The 26,059-nt window shown below is 40.6% G+C and overlaps 1 protein-coding gene across 11 annotated transcripts in view; it reads right to left on the bottom strand.

Annotated features, from left to right (window-relative positions):
* Positions 1–1,308: 1,308 nt before the first annotated feature.
* Positions 1,309–26,059, bottom strand: part of lmo7a (LIM domain 7a) — a 47,050-nt gene continuing 22,299 nt past the window's right edge. For 3 of the 11 annotated variants that reach the window (XM_036565608.1, XM_036565567.1, XM_036565630.1), the window contains 28 exons: positions 25,695–25,890; positions 24,676–24,925; positions 23,922–24,221; positions 23,344–23,625; positions 22,399–22,578; positions 20,941–21,669; positions 19,697–19,726; positions 18,945–19,059; positions 17,090–17,232; positions 15,483–16,194; positions 14,753–15,013; positions 14,003–14,117; positions 13,046–13,207; positions 11,138–11,313; positions 10,945–11,008; positions 10,567–10,623; positions 9,061–9,086; positions 8,631–8,738; positions 8,135–8,227; positions 7,551–8,032; positions 7,125–7,178; positions 5,407–5,462; positions 5,063–5,221; positions 4,630–4,807; positions 4,104–4,343; positions 2,875–2,983; positions 2,124–2,226; positions 1,309–2,013 (listed from right to left, as the gene is read on the bottom strand). In XM_036565608.1, coding sequence (XP_036421501.1) covers positions 1,991–2,013; positions 2,124–2,226; positions 2,875–2,983; positions 4,104–4,343; positions 4,630–4,807; positions 5,063–5,221; positions 5,407–5,462; positions 7,125–7,178; positions 7,551–8,032; positions 8,135–8,227; positions 8,631–8,738; positions 9,061–9,086; positions 10,567–10,623; positions 10,945–11,008; positions 11,138–11,313; positions 13,046–13,207; positions 14,003–14,117; positions 14,753–15,013; positions 15,483–16,194; positions 17,090–17,232; positions 18,945–19,059; positions 19,697–19,726; positions 20,941–21,669; positions 22,399–22,578; positions 23,344–23,625; positions 23,922–24,221; positions 24,676–24,925; positions 25,695–25,890 — 5,403 coding nt within the window. In that variant the 3' untranslated portion in view covers positions 1,309–1,990. The remainder of the gene's footprint in view (positions 2,014–2,123; positions 2,227–2,874; positions 2,984–4,103; positions 4,344–4,629; positions 4,808–5,062; positions 5,222–5,406; positions 5,463–7,124; positions 7,179–7,550; positions 8,033–8,134; positions 8,228–8,630; positions 8,739–9,060; positions 9,087–10,566; positions 10,624–10,944; positions 11,009–11,137; positions 11,314–13,045; positions 13,208–14,002; positions 14,118–14,752; positions 15,014–15,482; positions 16,195–17,089; positions 17,233–18,944; positions 19,060–19,696; positions 19,727–20,940; positions 21,670–22,398; positions 22,579–23,343; positions 23,626–23,921; positions 24,222–24,675; positions 24,926–25,694; positions 25,891–26,059) is intronic. The other 8 variants (XM_036565575.1, XM_036565603.1, XM_036565637.1 and 5 more) reach the window with 8 other exon arrangements.

A 26,059-nucleotide genomic window follows, 5' to 3' on the forward strand; every position in this document is an offset into this window, starting at 1 on the left:
ACAACGTGAAGAACAGTATTGAAAGGATGTACAATACTAAAAATCGACAATATATATACACACACACACACAGATACACACACACTTATACCTATATAACTATAACAATACATATATGTAGGTGGTATCACATAGTTCCAATGCAGGGATCAGGTCAGGAGCTGGGCCTATACCTAAATAATATGGGTTGCTCATGTTTTGCCAAACAGCTGATAATATTGCCACTCTCACTTGTTTTTTATATCATGTATTGTTCTTTATACCTGTATTTATGGCCTGAGAAATGTAACATAGCACACAAGACTTTCACAAAGAATAAGCACACCATGGTAACAAGACTCAAGTGGCACTAGTCATGCTGACTAAAATTAGAGTGAATTCAGACTGCAGGTGGAGGAGGCTGGTGGGAATATAAGGGAAATCCTCATTTAACAAAGACATTGTCAGTAACTGTTTAATAACAGGCTGAAATTCAATAAAACTTTCCAAGGTCCTTCTCAGACAGCATCTATATCCATTGCTAGGGACATTCACAACTCCCAGATTAATAATTACAATACGATTTAAAGGCAAGAGTACTCACCTCAGAACTATAGACCAGAAAGTGGAAAAACATGTTCTTCTGCTAGAAGACACCTGCCTGGTCCACATATATAATATAGCCAACCTGAGTCAGTTCACAGCATATAGATCTAAATATATCCAAGCAACAGGTCATGCAGCTATTTGGACCATTTAGACCAACAGTGCCCCCTGCTGTTGCATCATCCAGTGCAGTTTATAACAGTTTCTGTTATGAAGAGTTTTTGAAAAGAATAACAGCTGTTAATGGAAAACACATTTTTATTTCTCTAATAAAGGTGATATTAATCAGAATATAGCATTACTATTTCTTGTATGTGTAGAGTCCACTCCCAACAACTTTTATCAGACAAAAAAAAATTTGAAAGTGGACTACGATGTGTGGTCTATAAGCCTTCATATACAAATACACTGCATTATATATGGTATTTTTAATATGTAGATAAAAAAAAAATATGTAGATAATATGCAAATCCTTATCAAATCACTGTGCAGTAGGTTAGTCAAGGGTAATCAAAAGCTGTGCATGACCACTGCCCTTATGTAAGGGATTAAAATCCTCAAATACATGAAGCCTAGATTGTGAGCTTGTTAAAATTCTGTCATTAGCTTCTAAACAGGTAGGAACAAGTGCTTCCCTGAAGGAAGAGTGAATTCAGTCTAATTTAATATTCGTACCAAACCAAAAATCCAATAATGAAACTAATAATGAAATTCAGACACAAATTCAGTTTTGGTAACTTTATTTACAAATATTAGAGAATACAATTTCTTTTTTGCTGTATGTATGAGATTGTTTTACTCTGTGGAAAATCTTGCTTAAATGCCTTACATGCTCAAACTGGATGCCATCAACAAATAAAACTTCACCTACAAACCATGCCACTTTAAAATATATTCTTAATGCGTTTATTCTAAATTATCTTTCCCCATCATAAACAGAAAGGCACAAAAATGAACAGAAGGACAGGATATCTTTGACAACACACCAAATATAACAAAAGACTCATAAAGATAGCCAGATAGCCTCAACAAGCAGTGACAAAACAGCAGATTCTACCACTCTTTATAAACTTGAGTGACATCCGTTCAGCCAGCCAGAAATCATCCACGTTTCATTTGTTAAGAACACGGCATGCAATAATTCTTTCAAATACATTGCTAGGTTCCAAGTAAATGTATGTCCCTCATAGTCTGTACAAGCAATCTCTAATACTTTTATGGAAACGCACACATTTATTAATCTCACCCTTTCATAAGTGAAACAAAAGAAAAAAAAGCTGATTGTGTAATCTCGATGGCCAGCTCGACAAAATTTCCTATCGTTCGCACGTGTGGCAATGCTTGCAGTGTTCGTGGTTACTTCAATGGGGTAGGTTCCTCCTCAATCTGCTGTAACCCAGTGAGGTCACATGTCAGTGGGCTGCCCGTCTGCGGAGAGGAGAGCATATCTCTTTACTTCAGAACACCTGCATACTTTCTCAATTCAAATCATGAATCACTGCATCATGTATTTTGTGCCCGAGTGAACTATGGCTTACTTTTGACTCGCATATAGCAGGAGTTACAGTAGAGCTGTTTGTTTCGTATTCTGACTTCAGCTCCAGCTTCTGAGCCTCCAAGATCAGCCTTGCACTCAACACACTAAAACATGAAGCACAGGAACACAAAGTAAGAGACTGGGTCATGCATACACATAAGCGTATACTCACCTACATACGAATGGAGATTTGATCTTTGATCTCTGACTCACTGCTGCAGTGAGTTGTCTCTCTAATAAGATAAACTTTAATCTCCGGGGAAACCATTCACCAGCATGTCAAAGCCCAACCCGGCAAAATTGGATAGAAACATGTGAAATGCTAAGGCACTATGAAAAGGGTGATGACGGAAGCCCCAGCAGTGATTAAGCATTAAATCAGGCATGCTACTATGATTGCACTGGTGACTGAATGCACCAGGGCACGTTCTAAATTCAGAGACTAGATTGTTTGGCACAGATGCTCTCAGAATCCTCACAATAGAGTTGCAACCATGGAGACAAAGCCGGAGACGTTCCACCAAAGTAAATGAGGGCTGTTAATTTGTGCTGGCTGTTTGTAACAGTTAATCAAAACATTCAAAGACATGTGCTAGATGATTTAAACACTGAACATTTAAAAATAGGGAGGTGCCTCTGCGGTTAAAGGATGCTGGCAGGGTAAGCATTAAAGCAAGAAGGGCAGAGTAAGGCAGGTTAGCCATCAGGGCAGCAAGGTTGACTTGACCCCCCAGAAAAGGAGGATTTCTCACCTTAAAGCAAGGTAAATGATAACAGAGCCCCAGGGACTCGATGATCATGGCCGCTCCTTTGCCCAGGGGCATTTCACAGAAAGTACAGATTTTCTTGCCACTGACTGACCTAGATTACAGAATGTAAAAATGACCTGAGAGACCAAGACAGACTACCACATCACTCAATGGGGTGAGGCCTTGAAGACAGTATACATAGCTTGGGGACTGGTGGAATGTGTAAGACAACTACAAAACTACAAATCCTCAGACAGTTTATTAGGTACACTCACCTTGTACCTGCACTATTTTATCCAGTTAACTACCACGTAGATGTGGGTTTGCAACTGCTTACTGTGTAAGACAAATCATGATTGAACTGAAAACATAAGTTTTAAAAAGTGTGATTTTTCAAATCGCAAAAGTTGCAATTAATTTAAAATACATGTTATTAACAGTTTTGTGCAGGCGTGAGAAAGATACTAGTGGCATTGGCTATATTAGCTAGCATTTGCTATATTTGCTAGTAGTCTAACAGCTTGAGAAAACACAATGTTGTTATATCGATTGTTTAACATATTTGGAGTAATGCATTGAAAATCAAGAACAAAATTATTTCTGCTTAATGAAGTTACAGTGAGAGCTAATGTTTTAGTTTTTGTTTTGCTACATCACATGCAAAATTGCTCATAATTTTTTGGAGGCCATCAGATAAAGCCTCTTTTTCATCCAAGCACTCTTTGTCATGGTCTCACTGTGACAATAAAAGTACAATCTGCTTAGAAAATGGGGGGAATGCATCATTTCAAGTGCTTCTTTTCATGCAAGAACAAGATACTGTCGCTAGATGTGGTAAATGTTTGATACTATGTAGACCACCAAAACAGGCTCAGAGCTTGATTAGAAAATAATCACAATTTAAATCGCAATATGCCAAAAAATTGCAACTAGATATTTTCCTCAAATCTTTCAAGCATATCAAATGTAGCCCTTTTCGTACTATACATAATTGTTCAGCACCTTTCAACCTAATTTATCAATGGAAAAGTACCACCTTTGGACCACCGCTGACCAGATATTTTTTGAATGGTGGACCATTCTCAGCACAGCAGTGACACCAACATGGAAGTGGCATGTTTCCGTATGTTGCACTGGTACTGATAAGTGTACCTGATAAACTGCAAACTCAGTGTATGTAGACTCGCATCACTAGAGCTTTTTTGACACATAATGGCACTTAGAGGAAGTACCTGTTCCGTGACTGAGGCTCTGGTTGTCGGTTAGGGACCTGGGCAGGAGTGGAGGACGTGGCCCACGACTGCCTGAGGGAGCTCAGGGACTGGGATGCAGGCAGTGTGGCGGAGGCTGGACGGTGGGAGGAGGAGCTGGAATAAGGCCGGCTATAATCTGGGATGGAGGACGTGCTGCCTGGTGTCCATGACGACCTCCAGGAGGGGCGGGCTGAATCAAGATTATCCAAAGACTCACCTCTGTCAAGCCAGCGTAGTAGCATTAGCGGTCAAAGCTCACAAGTAACAACAGTTACTTTTATAGTTAAAGCATTTTAGGTTATATGCCACTGTAAGCATATTTGTGGTTAATGAAAGCTTTTATTAAAATGGTTAATGCATCAATTTACTACAAAATAAATATTAAATGGAGAAAGGTTCAAAGAATGTCATGGATGGACTGGTCACTAACTAATTCTTCTGTATCTTTAAACAATTTTTGGCCACAAGTGGACCTTCTATGTTAGCTATGATTATATGCACTGACCTCCTCATGGGCAGACTGATAGGTTCTTTACTGGTGTTGCTGTTTGGGCTTTGCTGGCGGATCCAGCTGCTGTCTGTCAGTAATGGAGTCTTCTTCTTCATCTCCTGAATGATCTGCTGCCTCTCCAACTCAGCTTGAGATAATGACTCTTTCTTCTCTCCCAGACCACCACTTATAGCTAAAGATATTCAAGGAGGCAAACATTTTATAAAAGCAAAAACGCACATTAAGCATCACTTTGTTTACAACCTACAGTGGACCGTGTGATCACATTTATCCTGAATCAAGTTCTGGTGCACACTGATTGAGCGGTGAGGACCCATGCTTAATTGGGCTTTGTATTGGATTGGATTGATCATCATAGATTTTTGTTAATCAGTCCAAGGTGATTGGCTGGGCATCTTGATTGGCATGGTCTTGAGCCACGGCCCACCTCTTTCCGGGTTTCTGTATCTCATAGCATTAAGGATGCTTCTCCTCTCTAGTTCCAGCTCAGATGCTGCCTGCTGTCTCAGGATATGAGGATCTTTCTTTCTTCTTAATTCTTCCTCCAAGAACCAGTCAGCCAAGCCCCTGTGCTTTTTATACACACCTGCATACAATCGAACTTAAACTCCAACAAGGCTCTGAACTGATAAAAGCAGCCTGTTCTGTAAATAAGCTTCATTAAACCAGGCTGTGTAAACTTTCAGCATGACCTCTCAAACACAGCAGCTTCAGCAGATCCTTATCAGGTCAAATGGGCAATGAATAAAGAAGAACTACAAACATGCTAACCTTTAGTGTCTGCTTTTCCCATTTCATCAAGCTCTGGCGTAGATTTTGACTTCAACCTTTAAAATAAATATATATATATATATATATATATATATATATATATATATATATATATATATATATATATATATATATAAATAAATAAATAAATGTTAATTTCCAAAAAATTGACTAATTAGGCTGTAAATATTCTTGAGGGGGAATTCCACAGTTTTTTCAAAATTTCGGCATAATTCAATCATTAACATGTAAAGTCATGTGTGTGAATGTGTAGAGCTGTAATTAACATGGTTTGTTGTCAAAGCTTTGAGGATTTATTTCCCTAATCTTAGCTTACACTGCACTAGCTTCATGACCCACAGATTTGGCAGGGAATGAAAATAAAAATAAGACACGGAACTACAAAAGCGATTGTATGTCAATTGTTTTTTTTATCACATATTTAAAAATCCATCCGTGAAACAGGATGACTGTTTTGTCCCGTTAGCTGCGTCAGTTGCACAGACTATGGTTATTTCAATGGTTACGCTAGCCTGAGGTGCGAGAATGTAACTGCTGCATCATTTAAGGTGGAATGGGAAAATTCTAACAAGAAGCTGGCAAAAAACCACTGACACAGCTCCATTAAGAGTTGAAAGGCATTAAAAGGGATGAAGAGGTCTGCTCTGTTTCTGCTCGACAGGTGAGCAACATGAACTTATTTTTGCTGTTTTACAGAACCAATAAGTCAGTATTGTTTTGATGCATTTGCTAATGTTTGTAATAGCAATTGGTTAGCTTCGCAGCATCAATTGTAACGACAGTTTGCTAACCCACAACCCAACTAACGTTAGTGACATTACTTGCTGTGTTGTTGTTCACTCTAACGTTATATCATGGCATTTGTTTGTACAATGTTTGTGAAGGGATTTATGGTCATGAAAAAGAAAAAACAAACAAACAAAAAAAAAAGTGTTGTTTGCCTTGGCAATGTATGCCAATGAATTTGGGGGGTGGAGTTTCTGAAGGAGCACTGAAGGGAGGGATATATTCGTTATTTGTCCTCCAGACTCGCTTACTACGCCTTTAAATGTGGCATCCAGCCCTGCCCTCGTATGGCAATCAGTAGTCTGTATTAGCCCCAAAAACACTGATCGGTCCATCTCTACTACAACGTAAATATAGCCATTAAACTTGCTATCCAAACCGACCAGTGAACTTACTCATCTTTTGCTTTTGAGTTCTATATATTATGTTGATAATGATAAAATTGTGGTAAATCTGAAAAATGTTTTCTTTGGGTACCATTTTGCCTTACAATGGCCTGCATGTACCTCTGTGTTTAATGTATTTTGAAAAATTCCAAAGGTTCTCAAAACTGTCGTGAAGCAATGTCTTAGTCATCACGCAGTAGATCTGTTATAATTTCACGTAATCATTTTCCATGAGGTAGCTTGTAGAGGCATTAAGCGTGTGGTTTCTATCAATTCCACTGTGAGCAATTCTGACTCTGTAAGTTTATCTAGAATGGCGTAATTGACATCAAACCACTCCGAATTACTTTGTTTAACTCTTAATGATTTTATGTATGCAAAAATGTTGAAAAATTGGAGGTATCCCCCTGTAAGAGTGCTGCATATAGTCTTGTATTTTTAAGAGCACTGCATTTAAATCATTTATTAGTTGTGTTAAAACAGGCCAAATGCATCATGTACATATTAAATGAATGATTATTTTACCTGTCTGAGTAGGATAGCTCAGGAAAAATAGTGGTATTGCCATAGTCCACATCACTGTGATCAAACAGCAGAAGCGGTACATAGAAGCACAGGTTTAAGCATTCACAAACAGATGGGCACAAAACAACACACGTGAGTGGTCTGGTTATTAATGCATGAGTTATGACACAATGGACAGTGTTAGTTTGATCAGTTTATCATTTAGTGCAAAACCAGGCAGCAATGGTGAAAATTCTACATTGCAATACTGCCAGTGCTACAGTATTGCAGTGCAGTGGCATATTATCTTCAATTATTATACACATGAAGTATGAGTATATATGAGTATGTCTACAGTGCAAGTGCAGCAAACATGCAAAGCCTCAATGCAAACCTCAAACCTACGTTTTACACGGTTCAGCAAACTGTAAGGAACCTGCTGCTTACTTTTCCTGAAGCCTCTCCTGGGCCTCCTGGCGCCTCCGCTCCTCCTCCTTACGCTGACGCTCCTGCTCCTCCCTCTTCTTCTTCTCCTCCTCTAGTCGTTTCTGCTGTTCCCTTATTCTTCTCTCCTCCTCTAGGCGTTCCCGTTCCTCCCTTCTTCTTCTCTCCTCCTCTAGGCGCTCCTGTTCCTCCCTTCTTCTTCTCTCCTCCTCAAAGCGCTCTTGTTCTACCCTTCTTCTTTTTTCCTCCTCTAAGCGCTCCTGTTCTGCCCTTCTTCTCTTTTCCTCCTCCAAGCGCTCCTGTTCCTCTTTTCTTCTCCTCTGCTCCTCTAGACGCTGGTTCTCCTCTCTCTGCCTTCTTTCCTCCTCTTGGAGGGCCAGTCTGGAGGCCTCCTGCTCCTCTAATGAAGGACTGGCCTGGCTGAGAGGAGATAGAGGAGAGTAGGTGTTGATACTGAGCCGCTCCAGCTCTAGGCTCCTCATCTCCTGTTGAGTGGCATCACAAAGAAGAACATTAAGTTAGTACTAATCCTGTTATAACAGTTTATTCTCAAATAAATGATTGTCAAAGTAAGGTGACATTCTCACCTCTTCATACTGTTTTGTGCCCTCTTTCAGAGCCTCTTGCTGGGCTTTTCTAAACTCCTCCTCCAGTTTCTCCTGATCCCGACGATACTTCTCCTGTAGAAAATTTCAAATTTCAGACCCCTCATTATTACTGTAATTAGATGTCACTTTTAATTACATTTATAATTAACTGTAGTAGTCAAACAAAGTGGGATGCAAATAAATCTAAAAATAAATACTATATTTTCCTTAATCGTGTAATTTCACATAAACTGTGAAGATACCCCTTATAATCAGTGGATTTAGCTACTTTTAGGTGCAGTGAACGCCCTTTAATTACTAAGCTTGTGTTCGGTGCACAATAAAGTATATCCTACTAATAATGAGAAGATGTTACATAAGCTTCAGGAACGCCGTAAGCTCGGCCATCTGTTCAACAGAATGTTTATCTCTTCACAAACACAGATAAAATGAGAGCAATTTAGGGCATCAAAATGGTTGGTGAACGCTAGGTTACCTGCAGCAAGCGCTCCTGCTCTTTTTGCCACTTCTCCTGCCTCCTGCGCTCTTCCTCAGGGTCCCAGGACCAACGGTTGGAGGATGCAGAGAGAGGAGGAACAGGCAACTAGAGAACACAGAGAAAGATTTTGGTCATTCAGCCTGTAAATGTATGCAGCTTACACCAGATAACTACCAGCTAAAGTCATTACTGTAATGTGGAGTCTCCATTATGAATATCAAGTTCATGAGTTTACATTTGAAAAATACTGTAGGATGTAAAATAAAAATCTGAAATAACTTAAATCTAAAATTGCCCAATAAAACAAAGTCTCATTACACTCATTATTTTCTCACACTATTCCAAAGACATGCTTTCAACTGCATGTACAGTCATTAAAAATAGGGTATGGCTTGTAAAAATATTATGAGCAGTCAACTTTGCTTACATCTGATATTGTAGTTTCAGATCCCCCTAGAAAAGAAAGAAAAATTAGAGGGATTTTTTCAAAACAGAAAATTTTGCATTATAACACTAAATAGATTATTTCATCAAATTTGAATTCCACTGAACATCATGGAAATATGTAAAAACATCATGTAATTCCTTTACATCTACAGATTATATTATATGATAGGGGTGTAACAATTCACACAGTAAATTTTTCAGTCCAGTAAAATAAGGGGTGCCGGAAAAACAAGTTTCCATTTTCATTCAACATGATAAAATAACTTTCAAGACTTTAGAATGGCAGAGTGAGGTACTCATCAAATTTGTGCTTTATAGTGGTCCGATCTAGTGCACGAGCCATGAGCGAATATGTTAGCCCTGAGCCAATAGCTAGTAGCTAACACACTGGCAAAAAGAATCCTTTACAATATGCTACTATGCAATGATTCATATTGTTACACCCCTAATAATACATAATGTAATTATTATATGATCATATATAAACTACTAAAAACTATTCAGTCACAGTCGCATGCAATGAGTTGGCAAAAGCTAACACTCCCCAAAAAACAACAAAAAAAAAAAACAAACAAAAACAAACAAACAAAAAAGCCCACATTTCCCGATGATAAACAGTCACATGCCACATGCAGAAACACTGGCCATTAGAAGGTCAGGATGCCAGATCCATGCACAGCAGCACAGCAGCATGCAAAAGGGCAGAGAAGCACTGTGCATAACCTGAACACCATACCAACACAGACCACACTACAGATTACTGAATATTTTCCTTGTTGGCTGATCTGATTTTTGGAAAAAGAGGGGATGATATTCTGAGGAATAACAGATGTAGGCCAAGAGTGAATGCTGAATGCTAACCATTTTCTCAATATATCTACTACATCATTTATAGATGAGGAGGATCTCTGACACTGCCATAGCACTGATCTCCAGAAAGACTGCAGCAGAATCTAATATTCCTCTGATGTGGAGTCTTAGACGGTCTTTGGGTGTTGATATGTCAGTATGGGACTTGACATGCAGTCTTGTGGAGCCCGTACCGTAGTTTTAAAGCACATTTCTGACCACACCAGAAACTTGTGAGCCTCTGAAAAAAGTGTAACTCATGTCAACGGTTTCTTTGTGGCTCTGAACTGAAACTGCAGCGCCTCTGAAAAATGTATATCAAATCATGTTAGCAGTTTGTTTGTTGCTCTGAAACATATAGAGTGTGTACTCTCTCTCTCTCTTTCTTATTCATGTGCTCTGGGGCTTTTACAGACAGCATGTCAGTATGTTGACGTGGAGGTGAACACTTCACACTGAACTCTGTTTACCACAGAGATAGACCAGAGCATTGACTGTGTTCCCTGCTGAGCCTGAGGGAAGAGCACATGGGTTATGAAGGCTTCAGCTGCAAAGAGGAAGAAGACGACGACAGGATGAAGGCCTAGCAGTGCCCAGCACCAAAAACCACACAGCCAGCTTTGGGCTGCTCTTTTACCTTGTTCAAAAAACTCTGACCTCCTTTTTAAGTTTTTCAATGAAATGGGTTCTGATTCTATACGAGAGATAAAACAGATCAGAGGAGGACAGAAAACGAGAAAAAGGAATAAGATTCAGCTCATCTGAAAAGACAGATTCATTAATTTACATTTCAAAAACATTGCAAGTAAAGAATGTGATACAGGTTAGCAAATGCAAACATTTTTACAACATAAATTTTAAACCTCTCAAAAATGCCCAACAATACAAATCACACATTATATTGAAACAGCATTCTATACAACAAACAAAACACTCAAGAAAAGCTTTGGATTTTCCACTTGTATTAGTGTAGGCCAGTCATAAACTGAGTAAATCTGTGAGAAATGTGCTTTACCTTTGTTCCTCAGAGTCACCGGCTCCTCACGGATCCCACCATTTATGCCATTGGGAGCCAGATTCTGCAAATGAGAACCGGTAAGTCAACTGTTTACTGATATAAAATGACAGCTTCAGAAATCCATTGACCATTGACTTGTATTGATAGTAAAGGAATTAAAATTCATATTTATTTCACACTATATGCTTACACTGGCATTTTGGGAGCTGACATTCAGAGTTTTCACGGCAGTGTCCACGGCCGGGTGGGAGGTGAAGCTCAGTTTGGAGTTGGGGTATGTCTCGGGGGAACCTAGAGGATCCGCACTGGTCAGATTGATCGTCTTATGGCTTTTAAATGGAAGGGAAGGTAGGTCTCTGCCCCAGTCTGATAATGGCGCATGGTCAGAATCATCCATTTTAAAAACACAGAATTAGCGACTACAATAACGGACACACAGTTACACAGAGGCGTCTGACGGAAAAGGCCTTAGCTACCAGGTTAACACTACCAGATAGTGGGGTTGACAGACAGACCACCTTCCCCTGCCATGCAGCCTACAGAGCTCCACACACCAGTTTTACCAACAAGCTTATACCTCCCAATAATGCAGTTCATGAAGGGATAGGTATAATTGCAAAAGTATTAATAATAATGTCAATCAAAACTACAGGATAGCAAATGGTATAAGCTTGTTGGAAAACGCCATAAAAAATATTGCTAAAGGGCACCATGAACCTTCACAAGCTGGGTTAAAACTGCACTGTTCACACAGAATATGCAGACCACACACCGAACAAGACACATATAGCCTGAGAGAGGCAGACAACAGGACAGTAAAAGTGAGAAACTGAAAGTCTGACAGACAGTTGAGCACATATACACACAGACAATGAGACAGGAGACAGATATTCTTCTGTGTCAGCTAATAATCTTGTATATAGACTAACCTAAAGTTACCCACCCAGAGTGAAACATGGCTTAGGGAACTGAAAACTGGTGTGAAATCAGTTTATTGGACTGTGGTTTCTCAACTTGTCTTCTCTTGACTGTAGTGCTCTTTAAATCTGTTACATGGCCAAATGCTTACTAGAATTTTATTGATAAAAACTTTGCCTAAACAACTGAGTATATGATGACCACTTGCACTATATTAAAACATTTTTGCTAGTTTTCTGGCCAGCTCATTTGTCCCATATCTATTCAAATTTTTATAACCACATTTCAACAGTTTGGAATCAAAGCTTTCAGTAAACAAAAACACTGCTAATAAATGTACAAAATTTTTCTATTATGTTGCTACATCACACTTTACGGACTTCAACTAATTAGTAGGAAGCTGTGAAAAAAGAAGAAAGATGTGTCCAGAATTATGAACAGAGCTGTAGTCACTACAATTACTATAAACAGATAATTACAATATATAATTTATCATTTAATAATTTTTGAAAGATGTTACCCCAATGAATCATCTCAAAATAATTTCTGCCGTATAGCATTTAAACTATACATGATAACCCTGTATATGTCAATAAAATTACAAATGACGGCAATCATGACAATGATTCCAAACTTTTGAGTGTATAAACTTTTGAGGTTTGTTCGATTCTCAAAATTTTGGCATCAACTTTGATTGCGGTTTTAAGTGACAGGAATCGATGGAGTCGATTCAAAGAGTAAATTCTACACAATAATCTTGATTTCAAAAACCAACACGAAGAGAAGGACAACTGACAAAAATAAAGAGTACAATATTAATTATATTTGACCGTAGCAAGAAAATTTGGAGAGCTGTCAACTCTTGACTAATCAGGGCTGGCTGAGTTATGAAAATCTGCCTAGACTCAGCTGTTAATAAAGTCATGATGCCCAATAAAGAATGACACACAACTTCAGTGGTCTATTGCAGTCCCTCAGATTGGGTGTTATTTGCTTGCATTGCTAGGTAAGAGAGGAACTCTACCATTCTTCCCAACCAATGAAAGTGTGGCTCACCTCTGCACTTTGTAAACACTGCCATAGCTGGATAACATATCTTAAGATGAGGTCAAAGACTGAGACGGCTGATGGAGGCCCAATTATAGAGTGTCTTATGGTGTGGGTGTGTGTGTGAGCTTACTGTTCTTGCCGTGTCTGCGGATGTCCATTAGTAGGCTGCCCTGCTGTAGGGCCTGATCCATACTGCTCTTCCATTGCTCATAGCTCATGTCTGCCACCTTGTGTCCATTTACTGCTAAGATCTCATCCCCCACCTGCAGGTGGCACAGCTGTGCTGGACTGCCTACACGTTCATAGAAACATACAGAAAGTGTTGGATCATTAAAAATGCGTCATCTACCTGTTCATTAAGCACTGTTTGTGTTTTGTTAAGTATTTTGCCTAGATTTCAGCATGTTGCACCACCAACTGGAATGAGGCTTCCTGTTGAGGAGCAGCAGGAGCACATGTTAAGTATGTATCAGTAATTTTCTTTGAACATGAGATTTGTTGCTTTGAATCAATCATTTCCAAGGCTATTCCACTCAATTACTAAAAATCCAGGTCAAAGCATTGCAGAACCATGAGAAAGGACTATTTTGTCAAATGATTTCATTCTCTTTAACAAGTATCTACCAGCATGTCCAAATAGATATCATAAATGTACAATACACAATTCTGAATCCATACAGTAACAGCACATCCTTTGCTTAAACACTATTTACTCTGTATAGTTTTATAGCAGCAAGTCATTTGTGTATGCATTATACGCTATCCTTTAGCTTTTATTCTCTTGCTGCCCAGCACACAATGTTATACTAGATGAGCAGCTCATCTCATTTGACCTAGAAAAATTCTGCCCTATATAGCTTTAGAAAAGGCTGCAGAGACATTTTCTATTAACATTTGCATTAAACCCAAATACAAAGCTGAGGGCAACATATCAGTCAATTCATATGTCCTTGGTGCACTTACTAATTAAGGTAATGGAAGATAATCTTGTGTGTTGCTTTTGACCTCTGGAGAATGCTCTAAGTATCATTAGGAAAGCCATCATTAACTATTAACATTATTTCCATTAACTTGTTTTTCTATATACCTGGTTGTATTGATTTGACACAAGCCCCTGTGGAGTCCCAGGTGCTCTGGAAGCCAAAGTCACGACTGCTGCCAGGTTTCTGATTCAAGCTGATTCTCATGTCACTATAGCTTTCCTGGAAGACACAAAAAAGATGCATGTAACCACAATCATTTAAATGCCTAACAATCTGTGGCATAATGAGAGAAAAAAGTGAGCTCCTAGTGCATCACACTGTGGCGGATATGGAGGGTATGGAGGGTAAGGCTAAAAAATACACCAATGCAACAAACAGCATGCACACACAGAGTTGCCGGTCACCTACACTCACTGACCAATTTATCAGGAACATCTACGTTATTGGAAGTTGTGCTGGCACAGCAGCATTGCTGGAGTTTTTACATCATCTGTGCACTTGCTGGCCAGTTAGATACACCTACCTTGTTGGTACACCTTGTATACAGTTAGAAACTATACCTCATCTCTTTCTATGCCCAATTTGTGTCAGTCATCCTCTAGCTGTTCATCAGTCGCCATGTTTCTGACCACAGGATTACTGGGTAATGGATTTGTTTGGTTGACAAGGTTAACCATTCACAGGACAGGTAGGGCAGACATTCTGAATTTGAGTAATGATGCAATTTTGCCTTCGCAAAAGCTATATAAAAAAGTGACACAACAAGCATCTCTGAGCATTTCATATCAGTTCAGTTTTAGATGCAAGGGTATGTACATTCCTGACAAAATGTATTAGACCCTAGGCAAACCTACCTGCTGTGCATTGTTGAGAGGGGACACAGCTTTGGGCTGTGGAGACACTCTGCTGACTGGAGTGACAGAGGAGATGGTCTGTGTAGATGGAGCCACTTGCTCCTCCTCTTCCTCCTCCTCCTCATCCTCATTACTGCTATGAGCAGAACTAGACTGGGAGTGAGCCTCATCTTCTTTCATGAATGGTGCATAACGGCTAGGAACTGTTGGTTTCTCTGACCTCTCTGCCTCACCATTGAAGCGCTTGTGAGAGTCATCCATCTGGGAGCAGTTTAGAAATTAAACATATTATTTTGTGTGGAAGTGTTAAAGTCTATCACTACATTTAAAATTTCAAACAATGTAGATTATACTGCAGGCAAGTCTGTAACATGCTTGATCTAGTCCACTATGGTATATAATACAGAGACGTTGGGGACAGCATCAGGTGACCACTTACATGGCAGACATGTTTATGTTAAGTCTAAGTTATGTAACTATTATGTTCCCACACTTAACAAAATTACTAGCATTTCACGCAGCAGCTTTACTCCAGTAGTGTAACTGAATTAGCATGCTGCATAATTCATCAGAGTTGTAAACAGATCAGGCACTGAATGTAAATAGATCATGCACTGTAACAGTTAGGTATTTCTCAGTCTCCCAGAGCATTTCTAATTAATATATCTATAAGCCACTGAAGATCAGGTCTTGCACATTAGTATTTTTCTAAGCGAGTAAGGCTTCTCACCGTGTAGGCTCGGGGCAGAGAGGCAACCCTGTTGGATTGGGTGCCGAAAGGCCTGGGCGTGACAACGGAGGTGAGTCGTGCGCTATCTGATCTCTGATAGCTCCTGGGGAGTGAGGCGGAAACTCGAGCCACCTCCGGCTGCTTTTTCTCCACTGAATCGGGCATATACAAAGAAGCCTGGCTTTGATCCTCCTCCACCCTTCCATAGGGACGCCTGGGTTGAGGCACAGGGCGAATGGAGCTGCTGGACTTGACTGGCTTGGTGGTGCTGCTGAATTTGCTGTTGGACTCCAGTGGAGGACTGCTGGTGCTGCTGGACCGACTGCTGCTGGTGGGCTCTGCTAGACTGGGCTTGCTGGTGATGCTGGCTGGAATTGGGTCATCTAGGAGGTTGCGTCTGCTGGATATGCTGGTTTGATTTTCTTTACTGCTGCTACTCATCTTTGACTTGTTCCCTGGGCTGGTATTAAGAGGACTCTGTGGAGAATCTGCTTCGTCTGATGCCAGGCTGCCAGCCAAAGGCTCATCATCACTCAGGCTAGACAGAGAGTGCACCATGGGTTTGTCTCCAAGAGCATAGGGGTTATCGATGGTGTAGCTGCGCGGTGGTAATGTCTTGCTCCTGGGCGCTGGTTCCTCAAAGACGTCCTGGTCGTCAGAAGTGGAGAAGGTGCTGAAGCGGCTCCTGTAGCTACCCGGCCCTCTGTTCTCCCTGAGTCGTGAAAGGGAGAGGAGTAGAGACGATTAGATTACACTTTCACCACATGCTCAGCCCAGAAACGGTTAGAGAGCAGCAGAGACTACATTTTCCCTTTACACTAGTGGGGAAATCTGAGTTTGTGCAAAACTAACTGAATATAGTTGGGTAGCAGTTGGGTAGCAGAAATGCTTACGTGCTTAACGGATGTTAATAAAGATTTAATAAAGATTTAATATTTTAACCGACATTGCTTGCACCATTTTATTAATTTTTTTGTTGCATATATTTTTATATAGTTAAAAAATTCTGATTCTGACTAACATTTAAATCACATTAATTTAAAACAAAGTAGTTTTAAAATGACTGTCACAAGGTTGCTGCACAATTTTAAAAATCAAATTCAATGCTTTTTAACACCTTTTCAAGATCTCAACAAAAGAAAAATAAAACCATTTCAGCCACACAATAATGCACACAATCCCAAATATGTATTAATGTTTTATTCAAATAGAATGACTGAAAGTTGAACAATAATATATGCTTTGAGATACAGTATGTATCTCAGTTGTCAGTTTTCTTATCTAGGTCAATTAACTGCTCTCTTGTTCCCTTTCATGATATTTCAGTGTGTTCGACTTAGATTGAAATTTTTGTGTGGCAAACCTGGTCTTTAGGCTTCTCAGAATTGTAAAAATAAGACATTTTCAGACATTTCATCATCTTACATTTTTATAATCTATTATAAGAGTTGTTAAGGATTCACAGGAAGCCTGTGTAACAATTACTACAGCATGATTGCCCTGTTTCCACAAACTATAAAAAAGCATGACTGTTATTACTGACACATAGTTAGTTGTTAAGATTTGCATATGCATGCATCTATATGTGCCTCTCAGGTGCACTTTACCTCTCCTCTGCCATCTCTTTAAAGGTTTTGGATTTCCTGGTGCTGCTGTTTGAAGTGAGGCTCTCTATCTGCTCCCTCTCTTCTTTTTTCTTCATTATATCAGAGTTAACACTCTTGCGCCTGTTCTTCCATTTGGTGAGATCCTGAAGGAGACAAGACAGCAACACTCACTCTCCATAACCTGCACTCAGGTGCTCACTCATAGACACATACAGAGTAGGTAGAAGGGAGAGAGAGAAAGAGAGAGGACGGGGTGGTTTGGGGAGAGAGAGAGAAAGGGTGGGGGTGTGGACTAGATTTAAAGGTGTCCTATTTGTGGGCTTGGCTCTACTCGTCTTGTGTCCCATGTGAATTTGGAGCCCGTATGTGACCTAATTGCTGCGTTGAGGAAAAAGTCCTCTACAACTTATTCGCCCTTACAAAACAGCATCATAGCCAGAAGAAAGAGAATTAATTCTTCATTATAGGGTCTGATGTTCACGATTATAAGCAACTATTTACAGTTTATAGCTCCTTAAAGAAAGGAGCTATAACAGTGGGCGATCCTATATCATTAACTGCCCTCCTTTAGTACTACCAACAAGAAAAGGTTGCCTTTCATTTAATGGCTAAAGGACACAGATCAGCTTCTTCATCAGAAACACTCCTACCCCTGTAAAAATTAACTCTTTAAACTACACAGTAGAAGTTATGTAGGTCCCCACTTTAATCCCTCCCTCTGTTAAACTCCCTTTTTAGCCACTGTAAAACTTCTTCAGATTTGTGCTCAGACAGGTTCATACTGTACTGTGCAAACCTCAGAGACCATTCTCTATTTATCTGATTACTATTCAAAAAAGCCAATTAAATCCAAGTTATTCATATTCAGTCATAAAAAGCAGAAAATGCATATTTAGCAAAAAAATACACAAAAGCCTCAACAGCTAAATATTATATTTTTTTTCAGTATAAAGTGTGCCCACTCTTCGCCTTTATTACAGGAGACTTGCTTTCAGCTTTCAACGAAACCTGCAGGGATATTTTTCCACACCTCCAATGTTCAGTCTTAAAAGTTGTTTGCATTTTCTGCTTCTTACAATTCAAGTAATCCCAGCCATATTGTCTATTTTCTTTCCTCAGTTATGGTTTCTCGACTACTAGACTACTCAGACAGATTGATTCAGATCTGAAACAACAACAGAGCTTGATTTTCTCCTATAACTCAAACACGAAAGCTTTAAGCACTGTTTAACTAAACGTGAGGGTTATGTTAGCAGTCCCATTTTCTTTAAATTCTTTAATATTTTTTCCACAGTTTTGGAAACAAATCTTTTTTCATTTATTCTCTTTTGACTTTCCCATTCCTTGTGCATGTGGATCTTATATCTAATCTCATCAAAAATATCTACTTAAAATGAATAACTTGTAGTTAATGGGCACTTCGACTGGAAATTAAATAAATGAAGGAGGGTCTCTAACTTTTTTACAGTGCTGTATATGGACATAGAGCATATGGACCAAAGGAAATGTGAAAATTCAGATATGGACAACAATAGGCTAACTATGTAACTTAGATATTATTTTCACTGTAGTTACCAAATACTTTACTGTAGTTGCTGGATAATAATTCTTAAAATTAACACCTGAATAATAAGCCTGTAGTTTAAGCAATTAAAAAACACCAGTTCTGATGGGTGTCTGCAGCAAAGCATAACATAAGATAATTATCTAAATTATCTAAATTAAGAGCAGCTGTGCTTAGCTAAAAAGCTGTTAGGATCAAGAAAGTACAAAAGAGGGAATGACAGTGTTTGCAGAAGAAAGCAGCATAATAAAGCAAAGCCCCTGCAGCAGTGCACCCAGGGCTCATACTCACATCCTGCCACTTGTCCTCACTCTCCCTCATCTGCTCTCGGACCTTCTGCAGCTGCTCATACTGGACCTGCTTTGTTACTGCCTGCTCAACAGCAATATCACTCATCGACTTGCTCCTGCCAACACACGCATACCAAGTCAACATCAGATTATCCATCAATGACATTTCATAATGGAAAGAAATGCATTTCATCCAGTATCATACTGTATGAAAATACAATATCACAGCATTAATTATATTCAGCCCATTTACATGTATGTGAAAAAAAGCAATAAACAAAAACAGCCATTTTAAAGCCTTTTACATGCATTTACTCATGAAGCGAATTATGCTTTAGTGTTAGTAAAACAGCTCTTGCTTGATAAACACAAGTTAGTGCATTAGTGCTCAAAAAGTACACTGACATTATGCATATCCACCTCAGCCTGAAGAACAGACCTGCGACAATGCCCTAGCTCTGTATAACTGAAATTTCAGGGTCTACCAGCTATAGATGTTTCCTGAATCACTGAGGCACAACTCCTCAATTCAGTGCAACTCGAATGTTTGGTTTTATTAGCTAGCATTGTACGCATCTGGTGATTCCACTTTGTGTGGCGATGAAAAGAGCTGGCCTGCAGCCCATGGGGACCAAAGCAATGTGAGTGTCAGCGCTTAGTGTCGGTGCAAAGCAGAACAACACAAAGGCAGAAGGGCACGACAACACAGCTGAGCAAAACGTGCCACATTCCTGGCTTCAGATGTCTACTCACCCATCACTATTCGAGTCCTTTTGCAACAGTCTGGGGAACCAAAGAAAACCACACACAAGCTAGGTCATACTTCTGGTTATTCTGACCAAACATGTCTGGCCATCAGTGAAGCACAGAAATTAACCCAAATGCACTCAAAAGCATTCAGATTTAGAGCGCAGATCAATCTTGGTCAGTAAAACCCAGTTTGTTGCCAGGCAACCAGAACATTGTCAGATTCATGCCTAATGTTGACTTTGCTTTCAGAGAGAACATATGTTCAACAACACAAATCACATTACTAACCCGTGGAGTGTGGCTGCAGAAGTGTGTGAACACTGACTTCAAGCAGTAACTCATTTTTGGAAAAGTGAGAGGTACACTAACGTCACTGGAAACAGGAGTTCCCCACATGTCAAGGTGATATAACTCTTCAAAATTTGTTACAGGTGTGCAGCCACCCCACTAGTTGAACTGTTTTATTTGGCAATCACAGGCCAAATGTGTTTTGGAAGTGTGTTTCCATAGACACAAAAGCCTAACTTCCAGCTTTCACCGGCTCTGGTGGCTATGGGGAATTTCTAGCCAGGGAGGCTCGCAGGCAGCCTCGTAAAGGGTGGCTGTGTCTGGCTGTGTTATTTATAGATATTACTCAGGTTTTCACATTCCTCCACAGCTTTGGTCATTACACTCCCACCTCCACATGTCTGTGTAAAGCTCATGATTTAAAGCAACATCAAGCTGCCTGACTAAAATGTAAGCAGAACTTCATGTCTCATTTTGCACAGATGCATTCATCACAAAAGCTTTCAGCAAGGTTTTTTATTTATTAGACAAACAAACAAAATACAGGCAATCTCAATCCTTCTTTTTTCAAAAGAAAAAAACAAAAGAAAAACTGCATGGTAACTCAAGAATAATAAAATAAGAAAACACTTTTTTGGTGTTACTGCAAACTCAAGTTCATGCATTCTTAATACATATTTGTATATATGAAAATACCTTAACCATATTAGCAATATATATAAATTAATACTGTTTCCTGACCTATTCGTTATTCCTGTCATATCATATTACTGAGCAATTTTTAACAGTAATTTAGTCTGAAAGACTGAATGTAGAGAACAACCTTCTACTCAGCAAATTCATAATGTCTGCTATTGCAAACAATGGCGTATTTGAACAAACCTTGCTAGGCTACACATGAGGCAGCGGCTGAAAACAGACAGGGACTGGGGACATGCCTGCACACTCAGAAGCCTAACCTCTCCACCATCAGCCTCTTCTTATATCTCAGACGGCTGGCCTCTCTGATGGCCCGCCATTTCTGCAGGTCCTCTTCGCTGCAGGATGAAGTTACGCTGGGAGTACTCTGACTTTGCATGCCCTGGATGTGCACCATCCTCAGCTTTCTGACTAGCATATCATCTGCTTTCAGGTGGTCCGCCTCGCTCTGTATCTCCAATGGCTTTGGCTGCTCCTGTGGTGGAGGGCATGGGGCACACAGAAGCTTGGCCTGAAGCTTTGGAGGCAGTGTCCATGGCTCTGGAAGGGGCACAGGGTGGTAGTTATCAGGCGCTCCTGAAGGGGGGCGCTGTGTGGACTGAAGCAGGACCCTTCGGTACAGCACATCGTCTCTCTCGATGTCTGGGTACATTGGTTGGCCGCTACGGGGCTGGATGACCACTCGGATGTACGGCTCTGACCGGCGATGTGAGGTGAGGAAGTCTCCATATTTTAGCCAGGCCAGCTCGGTGCTGGAGCGGAAGGCACAGGTACGGCGAGTGAACATGTCATCGTTTGCCAAATCAGGTAGGATGTCCTCAGACACGTTATAGGGGTCCTTGGGGTTCTCACGTCCCCGGAGGGGGTGTCGCTCACACTTAAAGAGGCTCGGGCCTGAGGTGGGGTCTGGCCTGGGCCAGAAATCAGGTAGCTCTAATCTGGGGGGTCCGGCGCTTGGCTGAGCAGCTGTGAGTGGCTGCATGGGAGGGCTATGGTCAAGCGGAAGGGAAGAAAGAGCAGGTTTCAGAGCATGCAAGCTGACAGGGATAAAATGCAAGTGTACATGAGGTGAAAGCAAGTGAAAAGGAGGAGAGTACAATAGCACCTAATACATGCATAATAAAGCACACATAAATGTAATGCTACAGGAAAGAGCTGCTACAGGGACAGCTGTACTTGATTTGCTTTGAAATCTGAATCAGTTGTGCAAAAATAACAGAAGTACTTTAGAGGGCCCATAAGCTATATTTTCTTTGTGTTTATTTTTGCCCACAAGGTCCACAGTGACATTTTATGTGTGTTTATGTACCAAAAACAGCTATAATTTAATCTGCATCCCTCTCTTGGGGAATGCCTCACAAAAATGAATTCAGAAAGGGGCTGTTTTGCGGCTCAATTTCCAGAAATGGACCGTATGGACTTGGAAGTGAATGGTAAACTTGGTAATGGTAAAAATGTTCACACCCTAATTTAAAATACTATATAAAAAAGTGACATGGGCTCTTTAAGTATTGTAAATTGTTGACAGTTGTATGTGAAAATCATTTCTGTATTACATATTACTCCAGATGGATACATGTACAGTTTTTTACTGAGACATCAATTGTCCGTAAAGAGCAATGATGATCAGTGTTCATAATGTAGGTTAGTTAACATTAGCACAGTATATTGCATTCATTAATTTGTGTGAGCAGAAGCCATAGTGAGGCCAGTCCTACTGTATGTGGGACTGTGATCTGGACCTGGGGGCTGTGGGGAGATGGGGCTGAGCCGAGGCTTCAGGTGTGTGGGGGTAAGAGGGAGGGGGTTCAGAGTGTGAGCGAAAGGGAGAGCGCACACACAGCCAGGGATTCACATCACAGTCTGAGTCCTCCGAGGATGAGCCAGACTTCTTCCGGCTGGACACAGGGAGGTCAGGGAGTGAAGGGACGGAAAGAAGGAAGAAAAAGAGGATAGGGAAAGACAAAAACAAGAACCCATCAGCCAAGAGAAAGCAGAAAAGAAGTGTAAATAAACTAAAGAATGCAAGATTAATCACAGGCATAGACTGAAATAAAAAAGAGGAAAACCCAAGAACCCATAAAATATTAACTGTGTAATAATGTAAATAGTACAGATGTGTAGCTGTCCAGTACACTACCATTAAAAAGCTTAGAGTGTGTACATCTGTAAAAATACTCTAATTTGGTGTTAGGACTTCACAACTTCATAGGTTTCAATAAAGTAGTATGAAGCTGTAAAAGCCATTTTTAAATGTGTCCATAAGTGTGATGAACACACTTGTGGATGATTTATAATAATGAAGAAAGCTGTATAATATTGAGAATAAAGTTATAATAAAATCAATATCCAGAATGCTTTGTATTTGCAAAATGGTGATCAAAGTTTGAGGCAAATAACTTGAAAATAAATCAATATAAATATATAATTATTAAAGCAAATAATAACTACTTGTTCCACAAAATGTTAAATATTGAATAAAACATCTAAAAATACTATTAATAGTAATATTTTAAACAACACTGTTTAAGTATTGACTCAATAAAAAAAATGATTATTAATTAGACAAATGATTCCAAACTTTGGAACAGCAGTGTACATATGAGATTAAATACGAAATTGAAACAGGTGGTTAGTAGTCACCCCTGCAGGGCTAGACACACCTGAAGCCCTGGATCTTTCTGTACCAAGGCCGACGCTGAGATCCTAGTTTGATCTTCTGCACATGTGCATCCTCCTCAGGTGTCCAAAACTTGGGCAGAAATTTATCATAGCGTACAGTAGCAGAGGTCTGGGCCATCAGGCCCACTTTACGTGCATAAAGGTCATCTTGAACGGGGTCAGCATAACCAATCTCATCATCCTCTTCCTCCGAGTCCTCATACATGTAGACGTCCGCAGACACAGGCCTCCTAGCAGCCTTCTGAGGAGACCCAGACTCACTGCTGCTCAAGGGACAGCCAAGCGGAAGAGTCACTGTACAGACATTTCTTACCACACGTCATCAAACCAACACAAGTGCAAAAATCAAGCAGAAAACCAAACCAAACCAAACCAAACCAAACTCGTACAGGAAAGGATGCAACTTGTTTGTGGATATCCAAAACAAATATGACCAAAATCAGGACCAAAGAAAAAAAGTAAACCACATTCAAACTCAAAACAGAGAGGAAGCGGATGTTAGAGCTTATTAGGCATCAATGGCAAACAGAAGCGTGCTGGTCGCGGGGCATTGTCTGACCTGAGATAGGTCAACGTCTGTTGGGGGACGTTAGTGACAGTGACCTGTGGCCATGAAGCTCGGGACATAGCCGGGGACTCCACTGAGCTCATGGGTAAGGCGAAGTTGGTGGGTGTGACCGGAGAAGGGCTGTGAAATCTACGGCTAGCCAAGTCATCCAGGACCAGGTCAGGGTCCGGGCGGTCGCCGTCCGAATCGCTGCTCTCGTACTCGTATACCCAAGCGACGCGGGTGGTTGGTACAGAACTCTGGGTGTTTGCTTCACTGGCGGTGGAGGGGCCTGTACCTGACCTGTCAACACTGTGGCCAGAGTCCAGGAGGAGTCACACGCACACAATACCAACACAGGGGTGAGACAGCACCAGAATTCAGACATTCATCGCGACCAACTACATTGTCACCTTTGAATGACCAGCATGCCATCTTTCAATGACCTGTGCTCTCATGGAAAACTTTCAGTATTACTCTCTCAAGAAAGGCTTGAAAGCTAGCTCACTGTTAGAACTCCGGGTCCATATTCAGCAAACACTTCAGAGTAAGACCACTGATCTTGGATAAGGCCACATCAGTCCATATGTTGCCTAATTCAGTGCCGTGCAAAAGACATAAACGAATCTCAGATCAGCATTCTTGCTCTCAGATGTTTGATAAATATGGGCACAGGTCTTGTAAATTCATGTATCCCTATTCATGGTTATGGAAAAGGCATAAACTGATCCCAGACCAACATGAGCTCTAGAAAGACTAGCATTACCTAGAAAAGGTTCCATCCTCCTCGGTGAACATGGGACTGGCCCAGCTACGTCTGTTGTCGTCATGGCGCTCGGCGCGTCTCTTGCGCAGGGGTGCTGGTACATAACCCGACTGCTTGTCTTTGGAGGGCAGGAACTGGTTGAACTGAGTGGTGGTCTTAGGGGTAACAGTGAGCGAACGGCGATAGCTGACTGAGTCCTTGTCTACTGACATTCTGAAGCCCAGCTCTGCTTCAGGGTCACTGCCACAACCTGGAACAGAACAGAGAAAGACAAGGGTAAGAACTCTCTGTCTCACGCTCTCTTATCTGTGGTAAACAAGAAATAGCATAACAGTGGGAATGGTGGGAGGCTCATTTACAAGCTGCTGTGCAGTATGAAAGAATGTCTCACTGAGGTGAACACCTAGCGAGCTCAGAGATCGCCCTAATTACAGCCCTGCTTTCTCATGAGCTCAGTGACATGAGCAAGGAGAAAAACAGAATCTGAAAGAAGGGCATTTGGAATGTCTATCAACATTGTGAGTGTCTGTTGAATATCACACTCAACTCACAGTACAGGAACGTGGAAAAAAAATTCAGGACAACTACAGTATTGTGTTGTGGCCTTCAGTGTGTTTAAGAGACAAACAGCAGCCAAAACATACCACTAGAGGGTGCCAAGCATTTTGAAAACTGAAAGTAAGCTGCTAAATAGATCACATTTTGACTAAATAAAGAAAGAAACATGCTCCTTATCCTCTGTAAAGTTTCTTTAGCCTTTCTGACATCAAAAACATTAGATACGCGTAATTCATCTTTTTCATTCATACAGCATAGATTTTTAGTACAATTAGTGTTGAGTGTGCTTTTTGCTGTTACTGTTATCAACCACAAATATTAGGAAAGCAATTATGTAACTTCCCCTGGCATGCTCACCATAGAACACCTTTACATAATGGAAGCATCAACGGGAAACAATATCCTAAAAAAAGCATGAGCTATAGAAATAAAAAGGTGTAGCTTATGGATCAGTGTCTTACCCTCACTGCTGCCTTTGAGTGTGGTATCTGAGGATGTACTGGTAGTCCTGGAGCCAAGCGAGTCTAAACTGTCCAGAGAGTCCTCTCGTCTGTGTCCGGCCTGCAGTGGAAAAATCGCCTTTTTCTCTGAGTACCAGCTGTCTCCAAACTCGCACTCTCTCACAATGTCCCGTGGAGACGTGCAATCTTCTAGTGCCTGTCGAGCACGAGGGGAAAGACTTGAACACATACGCGCACACACACACAGTACACAAGCACAAAAACTTGACTCAGCCCTTCAGGATAAATGGTTAAAGAGCAGAGTCTTTCTCCAGTTCTCAGTATACTGCCTCATAGAATATAGTCTCAGTCAGTCTAAAGACACT

The sequence above is a fragment of the Colossoma macropomum genome, unplaced genomic scaffold, assembly GCF_904425465.1.
Source record: "Colossoma macropomum unplaced genomic scaffold, Colossoma_macropomum, whole genome shotgun sequence".
In the NCBI taxonomy this organism is placed as follows: Eukaryota; Metazoa; Chordata; class Actinopteri; order Characiformes; family Serrasalmidae; genus Colossoma; species Colossoma macropomum.